The sequence below is a fragment of the Musa acuminata genome, chromosome BXJ2-1 (assembly GCF_036884655.1).
Source record: "Musa acuminata AAA Group cultivar baxijiao chromosome BXJ2-1, Cavendish_Baxijiao_AAA, whole genome shotgun sequence".
NCBI lineage: Eukaryota > Viridiplantae > Streptophyta > Magnoliopsida > Zingiberales > Musaceae > Musa > Musa acuminata.
In genome coordinates, this window is record NC_088338.1 from 3598656 (window position 1) to 3614366 (window position 15711).

At 37.9% G+C, this 15711-nt stretch overlaps 4 protein-coding genes and 1 non-coding gene across 5 annotated transcripts; 1 reads left to right on the plus strand and 4 right to left on the minus strand.

Moving 5' to 3' along the window:
- Positions 1-311: 311 nt before the first annotated feature.
- Positions 312-384, plus strand: TRNAA-AGC (transfer RNA alanine (anticodon AGC)). Its single transcript has one exon. It is a non-coding gene; the product is annotated as a tRNA-Ala (tRNA).
- Positions 385-1449: 1065 nt separating this feature from the next.
- Positions 1450-5535, minus strand: LOC135598480 (uncharacterized). The gene is made up of 5 exons (XM_065092319.1): positions 5367-5535; positions 5158-5254; positions 2247-2325; positions 2035-2116; positions 1450-1732 (listed from the first exon to the last, which is right to left on the minus strand). Exons 1-5 carry the CDS (start codon positions 5397-5399, stop codon positions 1592-1594), a joined length of 432 nt encoding a protein of 143 aa, XP_064948391.1. The 5' UTR covers positions 5400-5535; the 3' UTR covers positions 1450-1591.
- A 2864-nt stretch (positions 5536-8399) lies between these two features.
- Positions 8400-9064, minus strand: LOC135598018 (uncharacterized). Its single transcript, XM_065091544.1, has one exon. It carries the CDS (start codon positions 8969-8971, stop codon positions 8516-8518), a length of 456 nt encoding a protein of 151 aa, XP_064947616.1. The 5' UTR covers positions 8972-9064; the 3' UTR covers positions 8400-8515.
- Positions 9065-10005: 941 nt separating this feature from the next.
- LOC135598019 (putative UPF0496 protein 2) lies at positions 10006-11447 on the minus strand. The gene is made up of 2 exons (XM_065091545.1): positions 11040-11447; positions 10006-10957 (listed from the first exon to the last, which is right to left on the minus strand). The coding sequence occupies exons 1-2, from the start codon at positions 11077-11079 to the stop codon at positions 10050-10052; spliced, it is 948 nt and encodes a 315-aa protein (XP_064947617.1). The 5' UTR covers positions 11080-11447; the 3' UTR covers positions 10006-10049.
- A 1860-nt stretch (positions 11448-13307) lies between these two features.
- LOC135598481 (pentatricopeptide repeat-containing protein At1g20300, mitochondrial-like) lies at positions 13308-15457 on the minus strand. The gene has a single exon (XM_065092320.1). The coding sequence runs from the start codon at positions 15402-15404 to the stop codon at positions 13812-13814; it is 1593 nt and encodes a 530-aa protein (XP_064948392.1). The 5' UTR covers positions 15405-15457; the 3' UTR covers positions 13308-13811.
- Positions 15458-15711: the final 254 nt, after the last annotated feature.

Here is a 15711-nt window from a genome sequence, read left to right on the forward strand (position 1 = left end):
AAACTCTATTATATTAATTTATGTCAAAATAATTCTTGTGATATATAGTTTAATTTTTATAGCCAAATTATTAATTACAATTATATTATTATATTTAAATTCAAAATAATTCTAGTGATATATAGTTTAATATTTATAGCCAAATTATTAATTACAATTATATTATTATATTTAAATTCGTTTTCATATAATTTTGCTATACTAATTTCTGTCAAAATAATAATTGTGACAGGATTAAAATTTGTATATGTTATTATTTGCTAATTGTTATAATGAATTTAAAATGAGTGTATAATGAAAAATTATATTAAGGGGATGTAGCTCAGATGGTAGAGCGCTCGCTTAGCATGCGAGAGGTACGGGGATCGATACCCCGCATCTCCAATTATTATAGTTTTTCTTCATTTATTATATTCAAATTAAAACTCTATTATATTAATTTCTGTCAAAATATTTCTTGTGATATATATAATTTAATTTTTATTACCAAATTATTTATTACAATTATATTTTATATTTAAATTCGTTTTCATATAATTTTGCTATACTAATTTCTGTCAAAATAATAATCGTGACAGGATTAAAATTTGTATAGCTTATTATTTGCTAATTGTTATAATGAATTCAGAGTCGGTGTAACAATTTTATTCTCATAAAATGAATTTATACACATTTCTATCCTCATTTGCTAATTCATTTCATTTTTATACTTCATTTGTTGGTGGGACTCGAATTCCATTTAATTTTCTGATATTTGTTTTTTTTTTTTATCAATGTATGATATTGTCCTTTGTTTACCAATGCAAATACTACAACAACAAACATGGTTTAATAGTTAAGTGATCTATATATGAATCTCTAATTTCGTAACCATACTATTTCTGTAGTTGTATTTTTCTAATAGAATATGATTCATGGAATACCACTGTGTTTTATCATTTTCTAAGTCAAATGAAATCCACTGATGAAATGAATATTTCATCTTTGGTTTAAAATAAAGAAAATAGGTTGAAGAAACAAAGAGGATTTAAAAAAAATAAAAATAATATAACTCAGAAAAAGAGTATTTTCAATGCAAAAAGAAATGAACCAATAATTATCATGATTCAGAACTCCATATAATGATCCAACTTAAGTTGTATAAGTGAGAATAAGAAAATATAATCCACTTTCTTTTAAAATTACAGAGAAGAGAATCCATATATTTCATCTATTCTATTTTGGATTTTGACTAACTGTCCAAATGATCATACTTATCCCACATAATAATAGTTCAAGTGGTCAAGAGTTTGAATGATAAATGAGACCGTGATGATTAGAGCAATGTGAGCATAATCATGTAAAAAAAAGCATATATGAAGTGAAAAAAACTTATAAAAGAAACAGGCTTTATGTATTTTTTTTTAATATATGATGGTGAAAGCTTTGTGAGCATAACCAAATGTGAAATTCTACAACATATATTTGTATATCAATGGTTGAAATATATTGGTCAAAACCACACAAACCAACCATGTAACAGAAGAAACTAGAGCATATACTCCAATTGTTTCAAATTTCACAAGCTTAATCGACGCAGAAGAAAGTTCATTTACCCAGTGGTTATGGGTCCGAACGATTTGACGATACCACTGACTCTTTCCGCAAAGGCTTTGGAGGTTATCTTCTTCCCTGGAACGTGGAAGGGGTTGGAAACAGCATCCACGTACGCAGCATGAAACCTCCTAAAGAACTGATCATAAAAAAGTACACTTAGGATGATAATGACGACTGATTGCATCGATGATGATTTACTTAGATGACGCAAATGTATCAGAGAAGTGAACAATTGTTAGGTTATATGTAAGCATATACATATACATGATTTTTGAAGGGGGAAAAATGGCAATAGTAATGTTTTTAAAGCATATGCAACTTTTCCCGCTTATAATTATGGGACTATCAGGAAAAAACTTACAGAATCAAATCAAATTCATAAACAGATGAGGATTAGCAAAAAATACAGAATCAAGAAATCATGCGTGAAAAACTCACACTTCTGACATCTGCATCTTTGACATCTAGATCAGTCGTAACCATAAGAAATTTTACCTTTGTGTTGGTTAGATAACCATACCTGTAAATGGCAGAACAATAAGAACGGAAACAGAGATACGAAAAACCACTAAGCCTCATAAACAGATGGATGTTAAAAAGGATGCATAAGCAGTGTAAAATCAAAAAGAAAAAATCTTACAATTACTTACACTTTGTAGTTCTCTGTTGGATATAACATACCAAGAAATGTCTCATTCAATGTAGGTCCACTTTTCTTTGGGTTGTTCACTGCCAAAAGGAAAGAGAACTCACAAAGTCATTTATGATTTCATATTAAACTATACAATTAAGCAGCTCCTACGAAGCAATTTCAGAGTACTTATAAGAGAAGAGCCCGTATGGTTGGAAACTTGGATCATAAGGTATTCTTGTTGGTAAGTCTAAAGAAGTGATAGGAACTTTTGCAACTCTTGATGTTTGATGAACCTTTGGTGGGAAGATACAAAAGATCATTTAACAAGGATATATATATATATATATATATATATATATATATATATATATATATATGTGTGTGTGTGTGTGTGTGTGTGTGTGTGTGTGTGTGTGTGTGTGTGTGTGTGTGTGTGTGTGTATGCATATATATATATATATATATATGTATATATTTATATATGTTTATATATGTTTATATATGTATATATGTATATATATATATATGTATATATATATATATGTATATATATATGTTTTATAATATATGCTTAAATAAAAGCTTTGGACAAGGGATCATTCACATATGATACACTGTATTGGGAATTCTGTCTAAGCATTTCAATATAGCAATGTTGCAACTGATGCATCAAGTGAAACCTAGAGTACGAAGATAGAGTAAAACTTTAACAGTAGACAACTTAAAAAACAATAAAAACAAACCACAGTAAGCTTCAGTTGGATATGGATAATAATATGAAGTCATAATCTTTGACTGATTGACAAACAATATCATACTAAGTTACCTAAAAACATCAAGCACAGAATAAAAAAAAACAATCTAATTATTTAAGATAGCAGTATTGTACTTAGTGTAAACAAGAAATGAGAATTTTGTACCTAGTATTAGTTGTTTGGTTAGACATTCAAATTACTGAATGCCTAGCATTATAACAGAGATCCTCAACTGAAAGTGGAAAGAGATGATCTCACAACAAAAATGGAAGCTAGGCTAAGACTCATTTCTTGCATTGTTCTTGGATAGATAGAAGTTTAAAAGATTGAATTGGAACATTTGAGGGTAACTTTTTACAAACTGAGGATGATTTTCCTTGATGATTGATCAGAATAGTATTATCATTCATACAATTTAAAATGATTCTAAGTATACAACCACGTATATGCAACTGATCCACAACATTCAAAGATGAAAAACTTATGACAATAAAAGTTAGCAATCAATGTCGAATGCATGATGATGTCTCAGAAGAATCAAGGATTATCTATAATGAAAGAGCAGGCCTTATTAGGTGTTAGGGCATACAAAAGATGTTTCCATATCAGAATGGTGAATATGTGAGTTAGATATTAACCATTAACCAAGTAATATGATTAACGAGTTCATCATGTGTAACAGAATTCTGACCATCTAATGAGTTTCAGTTACAAACTGGTAAGTATATTATTATGTGAATCACTAGACTGGGAGGGCTACTTGTTTCTGAAATGATATGAAACACTATAGTGTTTCCTATATGTGAATCAAAATACATGCACTAATGATTCTTCAATAGACCAAAATGAACTATTAACAGGATACACATGTAAATGTCATCCATCATAAGAATTCAGAATCCGAGGATGTTTAGCATTCTCAAAATAGTTCTTCAGTTCCATCAACAACGAAGGATGTCCCCATGTAAGAAGTATATGGAATTCTTGTGGACTAAATGAAGTGACAAACAGTTTGAAGAATCAATGTACTAGATATTCTTATATGAGGCCATGAACAGAAGAATGAACCTTAGTAACTTACATACAGAAGTGATATTATGCCCAAGGTTTTCAGAAAGCAAGTGTTCATCTGCGTTTAAGTTAATACAGGCAAAAAACAGAAGCAATATGCAAAACATGTACATGATAAAGAGTAAATACCACAAATCCTTCATGATGTTAAGTAAAATGAAAACATTCCCAAAAAAAAAGCAATTGCTTCTAGTATGCTTCAGCAAGGACTGGACATAAAGTGATAATAGAAAAATACAAGAAACTTATAGGCACGTATAAGAAAATTTTGGCTGAAATATGAGTCAACGTTTCTTTACACGTACTTAGAATTTCTCACTAGATCAAATTGAACCAATCCTAGTGAAACTCAGTGGTTTCTTTCACTTTACACAAAAATGTTAATTTACCATAAGTCAACAACTTTACCATTAAAAAATATCCACTGCATCATCTAGCTTAATTCAGATTTTGTTAACAAAAATATCCTAACTCGTAGAAAGTACTCGATTGTTAGTTTTCCAACAACGAATCACCGATCCTTTTATCATCCAGGAGACATGACCATCTTATGCAATTATCAATCTTCTCCAAGATCCAATCGCCTAGCTTAATTCGAACAAACCGCAAAAATTTCATAATTCTTATGAAACCAGTAGATAATTGGTACTACAAAAATAGATCCTAGTCTTTGTTAGAATCACAAGAAAAACAATGATATAGGCAGAATCCAAGTTGTGAAATCGATCCTCTTGTCATAAAGGATACAGCTTATGACCATCTTATGAGTTCTTGATCTTCTCTTATACTGAGCTCAAAACTTTCTTAACAAGAAAATATCCAACCAACACTGTCATCTACTCAAGCAAAAATGATATGGCCTCTTTCAACAACATAAAAGACTCTCCCATTACTCGTAGACCAAATCTACATCCAGACCACCACCACACAGTAACTTATGTCTGATGCCGCATCCGACCAACCATTGAGTACCAAGATCACTCCAAACGGACCATAGCTATGTGACGAGTCCTTCGTTAGATCCACGACCAGTTAAGCACGCTGGGCATAAGAAATCAGTAGAACAATCAGCGAGTACCAACGAAAGAGGAAAAGGGGAACCTCTCTCGTCGACGACGTCCAAGGAGCAATGGACAATGTGGTGAAGCTTCAGCGCGTCGTCCGCCTCCGTGAAGCTCTGCAGGTACAGCGGATTGTTCTGTGGGCCGCAGACAGATCAAATACGTCAGATCAAGGAAGAGGGGGGGGGGGGGTTCTAACCCTTGCAGCCGCGCGGAAAAGGGATATACGTAGACGGAGACGGATGTTACCTGATGGCCGACGACGGCGACACACACGATCATCTTCTCCGCACCGGCTTGTGGCGGCGCCGGTGGCCGTGCAGGCGGAGGGAGCGAGGGAAGGCGGAGATTGGGGCGCGACCTGGGCCGATCTGGTAGTCTAAGGAGTCGCTGTTTTGTCCGGAGCAGCGGACCGCAGATTTGTTTGGGATGAAACGGTTGGACCCGTCCGCCTCGTGCCACGTGTGCTTTGGACTCCGGTTGAAGGCGGTTTTACATATCTATCCTTTTACGGTTTCCAAATCACATATTTATCCCTCAAAATTTTGGTATAGCATATATCATTTTAAATATTCAAAGATATATATAATCACTAGAAATAGTGCTTCCAAATGAATTTAAAATAATATTAAAGTTTCTTCAAAGTACAATCTTTAAATTGTAATAAGAAAATTTTTTAAGTACAATCTCATAGGATAGATAGGAATTGTCGAACTAATTTAAACATAATGTTTTTGAAAATTTCTCTCTCTCCCCAATACGATTGATATTTGATGATAATTAGATTTTATTTTTTACCCGTGTTTAGTTTCGAATGGACACCGAAAAATAACTTGAATGAATTGTTAATTTCTCTCTGATGACTTGATCAATCCTTTTTTTCATGTTTGGGATCCAATCCTATCCAATGGGAAGAGAGCAGCGCTACAAGAAGACAGTATGAGTCTGCTACCAGATTAGCCACCAGATTATTCTTTCAAGCTAAAAGTCGATTAGATTTGGGTTTACGTTTCTGGAAGTACATCAGATGAGGAGGATAAAAATGACGACTTCCATGTTTCCAGTACTTTCATCATTTTCTTGGTGATGGTAATGGACTTCTCATATACAACTTCTGCATATTTTCATACAATTCAATATATACTTACACATGATTCATTGATGGTAATGTTTCATAATTAAGTAACGAGCTAATTATATATTAGTCGATGTAATTAATTATTTTTAGCCTCGTTTTTCCTTGTAGAATCTACTAACTAACAGAAATACCACGTCTCAATAGTAAATCGAAATAAAATAGAATCAATATATACTCAATGATAAACCTTGTGATATTTTTAGAATCTACATGAAGAGAAAAGAAACAAGACTAAATATTTCACTTATAAAAGTATAGAGATCCCAATTAATTTAAAAAATATAAGAATTAAAATACTAAACATAATTAATTTTAAAAAATAATCATTAATTAACCCGGTGTTGTAGTCTTAACAAACAAAATGAGCACAATCAAAATAAGATATTTTTATTGCACTCATTGCCTCTTCTTCCACACTACTAACTTCATAGCAACTTAGAACATCTGCTTCCTTGAGGTTCAAACTATCCATCTTCCCTCTTTTCCCAGAAGTCAGTCAGCAATACAAGAACAAATTTCACACAATTACAACTTTCATGATCATTTTGACATAGCCTCAGATGTAGTTTGGAAAGGACATGGATATTCCACCCAGGAGGACAACTCAAAGTTCAGATAATTTCAGGGAACCAGATTTACATGGCTGACCAAGAAAGAATAAAAACTAGCACCTGCTCTGAAATTGCCAACTTGAAAATGAAAACATGTTATGAGATACAGAGCAAATTTTCTCAAAGCTGGAGATGTCCTGAGCAAATTTGCTCCATCCCATTTACACTGCCCTTGTCTATCTATCTATCCATGCAAATGGCCTTGGGATGAAAATAAGAAGCTTACTTGTTTCCTTTGAGAACTAGAAAAAACGGCATTTTTTGTCTGATGATACACAAGAGGACAAGTCTCGTCGCTGGCCAGTGGACTAGAAGTTAACCTATTGTTTTGGCAAAGCACTTAACCTTCGTTATCCTCTTTCACATTCCTAATTCATAATGCATACATCCATATTCTCCAGCGGTACCACTAATTTATCCGATTTCAAGTTTATTCCTTATGTACTCTAATAACATTTGGCTCTAGATAACCAAGCATATGAAACTTCTTGACAACTACAAGATGAATAGTTTCACCTTATTAAGAAACTACTACAACATAAAATATGAAATGTTGTTGAATCGCACCTACACGAGTTTCATCCCATCAAGTCAACTAGGAGTTAACCTATTGTTTTTACATATCACTGAACCTTCATTATGCACTTTCACATTCCTAATTCAAATTGCAGACATCCATATTATCCTGTAGCACCGGTACTATCAGAACATTTAGCTCTACAGAAGTAAACCACATGAGACTGGACCAAAGACCATGACAAATAGACAACAAGTTTTCACCTTCTTAAGAAACTATAGGTAGTAGTCACATGAAATATGAAAGTGTTTTTGAATCACACTTTGCTAGTATACTCTTCCTAAGCAACACTAAAGCCAAAAGAATAAGTTGAAACTTGAAGAATTTGGCAAACACACATAAAGAACATTGTTTACAATACTTATTGAGATAGAACTTTTATTTAGTTACAATTATTCCAAGTGATCTTAACACAACAAGAAAGAAAAATGAAATACAAGAGAGGAGGTAGAAATAGAAAGTCAAGTGAAAATAATCCTGAAGAGGACTAGTAAAATTAGCCTCAGAAATATTACATTCATGATAACAAACTAGCGAGGATACCCACAATAGAGGCAGAAATTTAATATGAAAATGTACTTTAAGTGCTATTATTCATCCATAATTGTGCATGAGATTTAACATCTAATGTGCAACCAGTATCCTTGCCATATTTACTCAACAATATATCCAAGCAAAAGCGTGTAATGAGACTAGATTTTGTTGTACTTCATAATCACAGTCTATACCAAGCAAAAACATGCAATGAGACTAGATTTTGTTGTACTTCATAATCACAATCTATACTCATATTATAATGCATTTAATATTGATAAGAGTCAACTATTAACAACCTAATAGGATGAAAAGAAATGAGATCGAAGACACTGAATGTTCACATCAAACACTTATGAAAGCTCAAGTTATTCATTATTGAACAAAACCACAACAAATACTCGTAGTAGAAACCAGAAGCAGGTCAAAATGCAATCTTTCCATTATTTCTATTCATAAACTCAGCATGTCTACTTCCCAAAAGCATTTCAAATCAAGAAGCACAAGGTGAAAAGGATCACAGATTTGGGCAGAGTTATCACACGTGATTCTTGAGGAGGTTCCTCCTCGCCAGGAACCGGGCTATCGGCGGCGTGAGGGCGATCGTTATCGGGACCCGAACCGGAAACAGGGCCTTGTTGCAGAGTATCGCCAGAGCTAGGGCTCCGCCGCTGGACGCCGCCAGCTCCGCCGTCCTGTTCCTTCTCCGTTGCTGCTGCTCCTCCCTCGGCGCCGAAGAGTCAACGCCGTCCAAGATGACCGCGTCGCCTGAGGGGAAAGAGGAAGAGGAGGATGAGGAGGTATCAGCAGCGCGATCCTTCTCCGAGACGCCCGACGAGAGGCCGACCCTCTCGAAGACGGACTCGACGTCGACGTTGTTCTTGATGGCGACGTAGAAGCCGGTGATGGATGCGAAGGAGACGGAGAGGTGGACGCCGAGCGCCACCTTCCCGTACTTCTTCATCAGCTCGCGCAACCGCCCCGTGAACGCCATCTTGGGCAAGGATTTGGGTTCCGGCCAACGGCTCGATGATACGATCGATCGACAGCTAGGGTTTTGATGAGGGGGTGTTTGGGGGCTGGGTTGTGGTACTTCGCGGTGCGTTATAACCCTTGCGACCCCGACTCAGTTTAGTCAAAACGTAGGAAGTGTTAAGCCAGTTTGGTTGTGTTTCGAGTGAGCTAACTGCATATTACTTCACCATTTAATTACCTTTAGTACTTTTAATTTTTATATTTTTTAAAAATATATTAATTTTTTATATTTATGAAAGTAAAATATTTAATCTTATTTTTTATATATAATCAATTTTGTTATCGAAAATACTAAAGAATTTATTAGTGAGTACGGTATTTCCAGAGTCGAGGTAAATAGAAACGAAATTAAATAATTTTATTATTATTATTATAAAATCTTAATATTATTTTTAAAAATATAAGAAGTAGAATACTAAATAGTTAATTATAAAAGATAATATGTAATTAATCTATTTTTCAAGTACTATTTTTTTATATTAATAATACTATTTTTGAAAATAAAAATTTAAACCTATTTTATAAAAATAACAAATAAAAAATAAAATATTTTCTTATCCCCTCCTTATCAGAAAAAAAAAAAGTTTAATTTGATTACGAATAACCCTTAATTTAGTCATATATGGGATGTAAGAGGATGAATAACTAATTTGGATTCATGTCACTTCCATCTTAATCTCAACAAAATTATCAGTCAAGTTTTCTCTGGATCTTCACCAGAGATACTTATGTTGATTTAAAATTAGGTTGATCTTTATAGTAAATTTAGATCTAAAGAATAACTCTTTGCACACTTAAAAATGAAACCACTAATCTTACTAAGGCAATTTATGTTCTATTATTATTATAAAACAGTAATAATAATAATAATAATAATAATAATAATAATAATAATAATAATAAAGTCCTAACTATTTGAGATAGATTTATATTATTGTTACTATTATTATTACTATTATTATATTAAAAAATTATGAGGTATATATACCATGATTAAGATTCACAGTTGAAATCGACTAAATACACATTAAAAGAGCCTAATCCAAGGCTTCAGTTGTATAGATCTGTCGTTGCTGGTGAGCCACTATCTCCTGTATCACCATCCTCCTCGTCCTGTTGATGTTGAGGAAGCACGTAGAGACGTGCTCTTCGAGCTCCGCGAGCTTGTTCATGAACTCGCACCCGCTCACCTGCAGCTCCCTGGCCACCTCCTTCAGCATCAGCCCTTCTCCCATGTCGTCGTCACCGTCGTCGGTGAACAGCTTGATCACGTTCCTCGTGTGCTCGATCTCGTCGCCTAACCTCCTCACCATGCTGCCCATGGTGTCGAAGTCCCGGTCCAGCGCGAACGCTCCCCTCGCGGCGGCGCCGAGCTGCGCCTCCGCGCGCGCGAACGGGGCCTGGATCGTCACGGCCACCCCGCAGGCGAAGAACGACGCGGCCCTGGCGGCCAAGTCGGCATGGCTCAGCCGCCGCATCGCCCGGCGGTGCGCATGTATGAGCCGCCGCACCAGCGGGTCGAACGCCTGGTGGATCCTCTCGAACTGGAGCCGTGCGGAGTCGGAGAAGGGGTTGTGGAGCCTGGAGAGGCGGCGGAGGGTAGCCGTCACGGGCCGCCGCCGAGCGTCGGGGACCGGGAAGCCCTCGTGGAGCTCGATCTGGTCGACGCGGGCGCGGCGGATCGACTCGACGAGGGAGCCGCAGAAGTCGCTGGCGCCGAGGGTGGCGTTGAAGAAGTCGGGGAGGAGGGAGGGGAGGCGGTGCCGGGCGCTGCGTATGACCGCAGCGAGGGCGTCTTGTTTTGGCTCGAGGAGGAGCGTGTAGTCCGGCCGTCGTGACGCTTCGCCATGGGCGCATGCGTTATCGCCTTCGATAGAGCGCCAGCACTCCTCGGTAGCGGAGAAGCTGCTGCCGCTGCTCCTCGTATGTGATTCTACTGGTTCACCTGCAAGATTACAAGTTAGCGATGACACGAAAAAGGTAGATAGACACAAGAAAGGTTGATACAGGCGAACCCATGAACTCACCACTGATATGGTACCAGAGCAGAGACATGGAGGGAAACATTCTAGGCTTCCTCCGTTGCAGAGGTGGTAAAAGACCAGAGTCAGGTGCTGCCTTCTTCCCTGGACATTGAGGAGAGGAGATGGAGGAGGAGGGGATATAGGCCTCATGCTCGTCCCTGTCTCCAAGATATTAACGCAAACGCCGTCATTTTCGAATACACGTTGCAGACACCACCACAGCACACAACGTCGACAACGTACATACAAACACGGACAGATTCGGGAGGACAGAATCGTGGGAGTTCACAGCGCGCCACCGAAATCGGAGGGCGAAAAGGACGCGTGACGAACCTCAAAGTTTGGAGATGTGGAGCCACCTGCGCCTCGTCCGCTGACGCGACGACGAGATTCCCGCGGCTTGTGGCTTCACTTCCCGCACGAAGATACTGAGCTCGAGAGGGACGGAGGGAGGGGGGGGGGTTGTCTTGGCGTGCACGAGCCATGTTTAGGGTTAGGTGATGACGGTGACGGAGATCTCTTGCGATGTTTCTCTTTGGATTTGTTCTGTTCTTTTCTTCGCCTGATGAGTTGGCGATGACATGGCATCGGCATCGGTGTCGGTAGACACGACGAACGGGTGGGGAGTACTCACGAATTTGTATCCATTTAAGTGGGTTGAATAGAGTATGTTTCACATCAGGAATAATTAAGGATGGAGTGATAAAGTCAAATCCCAGTATGATTAACTATTTAGGTACTTTGGACTAACTTGGTAAATATTTTCCTATGCGTACGTACTATCTTAGATCAAATTGAAGTGCATCATAAATCAATTTAAGTTGATCGAGTACAAGGTGTATTTGAAGAGAAAAAGAAAAAGAAAAAAGATCTTTAAATTTTGTTTCATGAATATAACTTTAATTACCTGTAGCAATTCATGAATAAAAAAGATCTATATTTTTGTATGAGAGTTCAGATGTCTTCCTGCAATGCTATTCTATTAAACATGAAGTATATATTATAAAATTAAAATAATCTTATGTTGCTAGACATTAAAAGCGTTCATTAATATATATTGAGTTTGAATCACAATTTAATAGCTTAACCTTACAAAATATATTTTGTTCAGTCTCATATATGTTAATTCTAATATTTTTGACTTGGATTCATTCAACTTACACACACACACATAATAAATAATATATATGATTTATTTTTGGCCTTTTCAATTTAATCTAACAAACTCACAGAACATAGCATGATGCAATCCTTTATTTGTTCTTTCAACTTGTAGGTCCATGCAACCATGAGTTCTCTTTGCTGAAGCTTATCTTTCATGTAAACCAAACAAAGAGGGAAAACAACAGGCAAAACTGCAACAGTCTACATAAGCTTATAGTTTCTGCAGATCAATCATCACACAGAGAAAAGGAGAGACAGACAATTAGTCAGAAGAAACACAGACAATGAGAAGTTGAAACACTAATGTATCACACACAGGTACAAGGAGAGACGATTAATCAGAAGAAACACAGACAATGGGAAGTTGAAACACTGTAATGTATCACATAGCCATCTCAAAAACACCAACAACAGAATTGATGTTATGATCACAGTTCTTACAAAGAGAGAGACATTAATCAGAAGAATCAGAGACAATGGGAAGTTGAAACACTGTAATGTATCACGTAGCCATCTCAAAAACACTATAACAACAGAATTAATGTTATGATCACAGTTCTTACAAAGAGCAAGGATAGGCCATGCATTTAACTGCTTGTTATATCCAAGGGAAGAATATGAATCAGAATAGGCAACAGGGAAGAATATATGGCAGCTCAATTGCTTGTTATATATATATGGAAAAAAAAGACAAAGTTCAAGACACAGTATTTAACTGAAAAAAGAAACTAGAACATAAGATATTAAGAACTAAGGATCACATTTAATGTACTTACAGATATTTTTATTGGGTCATCATAAATTACAAAAGCTTAAAAGCTTAAGTTGTTAAGAAAGGATCCAATATAAAATTTAAACTCATAACATGTAATATCCAATGCATGATAAGAACATAGCCCTATATACAGCATCATCTTCCCAGAGGCATATGTCATATATTGGAGGCTGCTAGTTTTCTTCTACATCTTATTTTAAGTACTGACAGTTAATAACAAAATATGGGCTCATGATATCTCTGCTTGCATACAAAAACACCAAAATCGTATGTCCCAAGCATTGCATTTTAAAAGGATGATACTTCTTCCTAGTAGAATCACATACAACAAATTGCTGTAAAAGCGTAGTTCTTATTAGTACTCACTGATAAAACAACAAAATACAAATACACCAAAAATCTTATGTCCCATGAATTGCAATTTAACAGAATGACACTTCTTCCTAGTAGAAACACACACAACAGACTATAGTTGCTGTAAAAGCCTAGTTCTTATTAGCACTCACTGATATATCACAACAAAGTATGAGCTCATGAAATCTGCTTGGATACAAAGACACCAAAATCCTATACCCCACGAACTGCATTCTAAAAGAATGACACTTCTTCCTAGTAGAAACGCATACAAAAAACTACAGTTGCTGCTAAAGCCTAATTCTTATGATTCAGTACTCAACGATATAGCAACAAAGCATGGCTCATGAAATCTCTGCTTGGATATAAATAAAATAAAAGAGCATATCCCGTGAATTGCCTTTTAATGAGATGATACTGCTTTCCAGTAGACAAGCTATAGTTGCTCGTAGATGATCATCAGTCAGTACCACATTGTGCCATCACGAGGGTCGATTAATGAATCCACGCTCAACCATCTTCTCCACAAGTTCCTCATGCTTCATCAGCTGCCCTGCTCTCCTCAGCAGTGTCATCGCCATTTCATACACCGGAGCTGTTGGCTTGAGACTTTTCTCCTCCAACATCTCCTTCATTAACCCATAAGCTCGCTTCCAATGTCCTCTCTCGCAAAATGCTGTGATCAATACCCCATATGTGTTAATGTTTGGCTCCAAGCCCTCCTCCACCATCTCCCTCTTCATCCTCAGCATCATGTCCATCGACTTCTCCTTGCTAAACATCTCCATTAACAGATTATATGTAACTGTGTTCGGCTTGCATCCAAGCTCTTTCATCCGATCATATAGCTTGTGTGCTGCATTAATATTCCCAAGATTTATGATGCAACGAAATATGGGGTTGAAGGAGTGGCAAGTTGGGATGCACCCTCTTGCAGTCATTTGGTTAAGCACTTTGAGGGCAGCATCGAGGTTCTTCTGGTCCTTCCTGCAGTGGGTTTCAATAAGGAAATTGTAGGTTATAATGTCAGGCTCGCACCCTAATTGCTTCATCTGGTTATTGACCTGCAGCACCTTCTCCGACCGCCCAGCCTTGACATGCGCTCTCATCAGGCTATTGAAAGTAGCTGCGTTGGGCGAACACTCAGCGTCAATCATCTGGCAAAGAAGCTCATTTGCACGGGGAATCTGTCCCGCTCGGCACATTGCATCAATCACAGCAGTATAGGTATACACATTTGGTGGAATTCCATTCGCCACCATCTCGGCAAAAACACGCTCGGCCTCGTCGAGCTTACCGGCACGGCACCAGGCATGGACGAGTGAAGAGTAGATTACAACGTCAGGAGGAAATTGGTGCTTGAGGGCGTCAAAGAGAGACTGGGCCTCAGCAGCAAGGCGTTTCTTTGAAAGGGCAGCAAGGAGGGAGGCAAATGTACTGGGTTCGGGTTCGCATCCGTAGTTCGGCATGCGGCGGAAGGCCTCGGCGGCATCTTCGGGGAGACCAGCACGAACATAGCGGCGGATCAAGGTGAAGAACGTCTGATTGGTGACGGGGATTCCCAAAGCGCGCATTTTGTCGAGCAGGTGCCAGGCGATGTCGAAGTGGCGTAGCTTGCCGCAGAGGTCAATCATTTCGATGAAGGCGGCAGCGAAGGCAGGGGAAGGGGAGGAGAAGGGCGACGCAGCGAGCCACCAGTTGAAGAAGGCGAGGGCCTGCGGAAAGGGAATGCCGTGGCGGAGGGAGGCGCAGCGGTCGACGAGGAGAGCGGCGAGGGAAGCGGAAGGAGGGGAGGGGGAGAGGTTGGAGAAGGAGGAGGAGAGGGACGGGATGGTGAGATCAGGGGGAGGAGAAGCGGCAGACGGGGCGAGGTGGGGGTTGTCGCGGTGGTGGTCCCTGATGAGGACATGGAGGTTATCGAGGAGCTTGGACTCGGTGGGGGAGATGGAAGCGGTGGCGATGGTGATGTCGGAGGGGGGAGAGTCGATCGGAGAAGGAGAAGTGCAGAGGGGTTTGCAAAGGAGAGGGAGAAGGAAGGAGCGAGGAGGCCTTCTTGGTGTGTGCAGGAAAGCCATGGCCGACGGTTGGCGACAGCAGCGGACGAGTGCGGTTGTAGGGTTTTGTTTCCAGAGTACAGAGAGACGAGGTTTAATTGGGCCGGCTTAGGCCCAATTCCAGATATTTTCGCCTTTAACAGATCGAAATTAAAGCTTATATATATATATATATATATATATATATATATATATATATATATATATATTCTCAGTATTTTTTTTTTGGGATTTGATTTTTGGCAACTTCTAATTACTTTGTGGATATAGCAGCTGGATTTAATCTTATTCTCGAGCAACAAAAATTATAATAAATAACTTTTTGTTA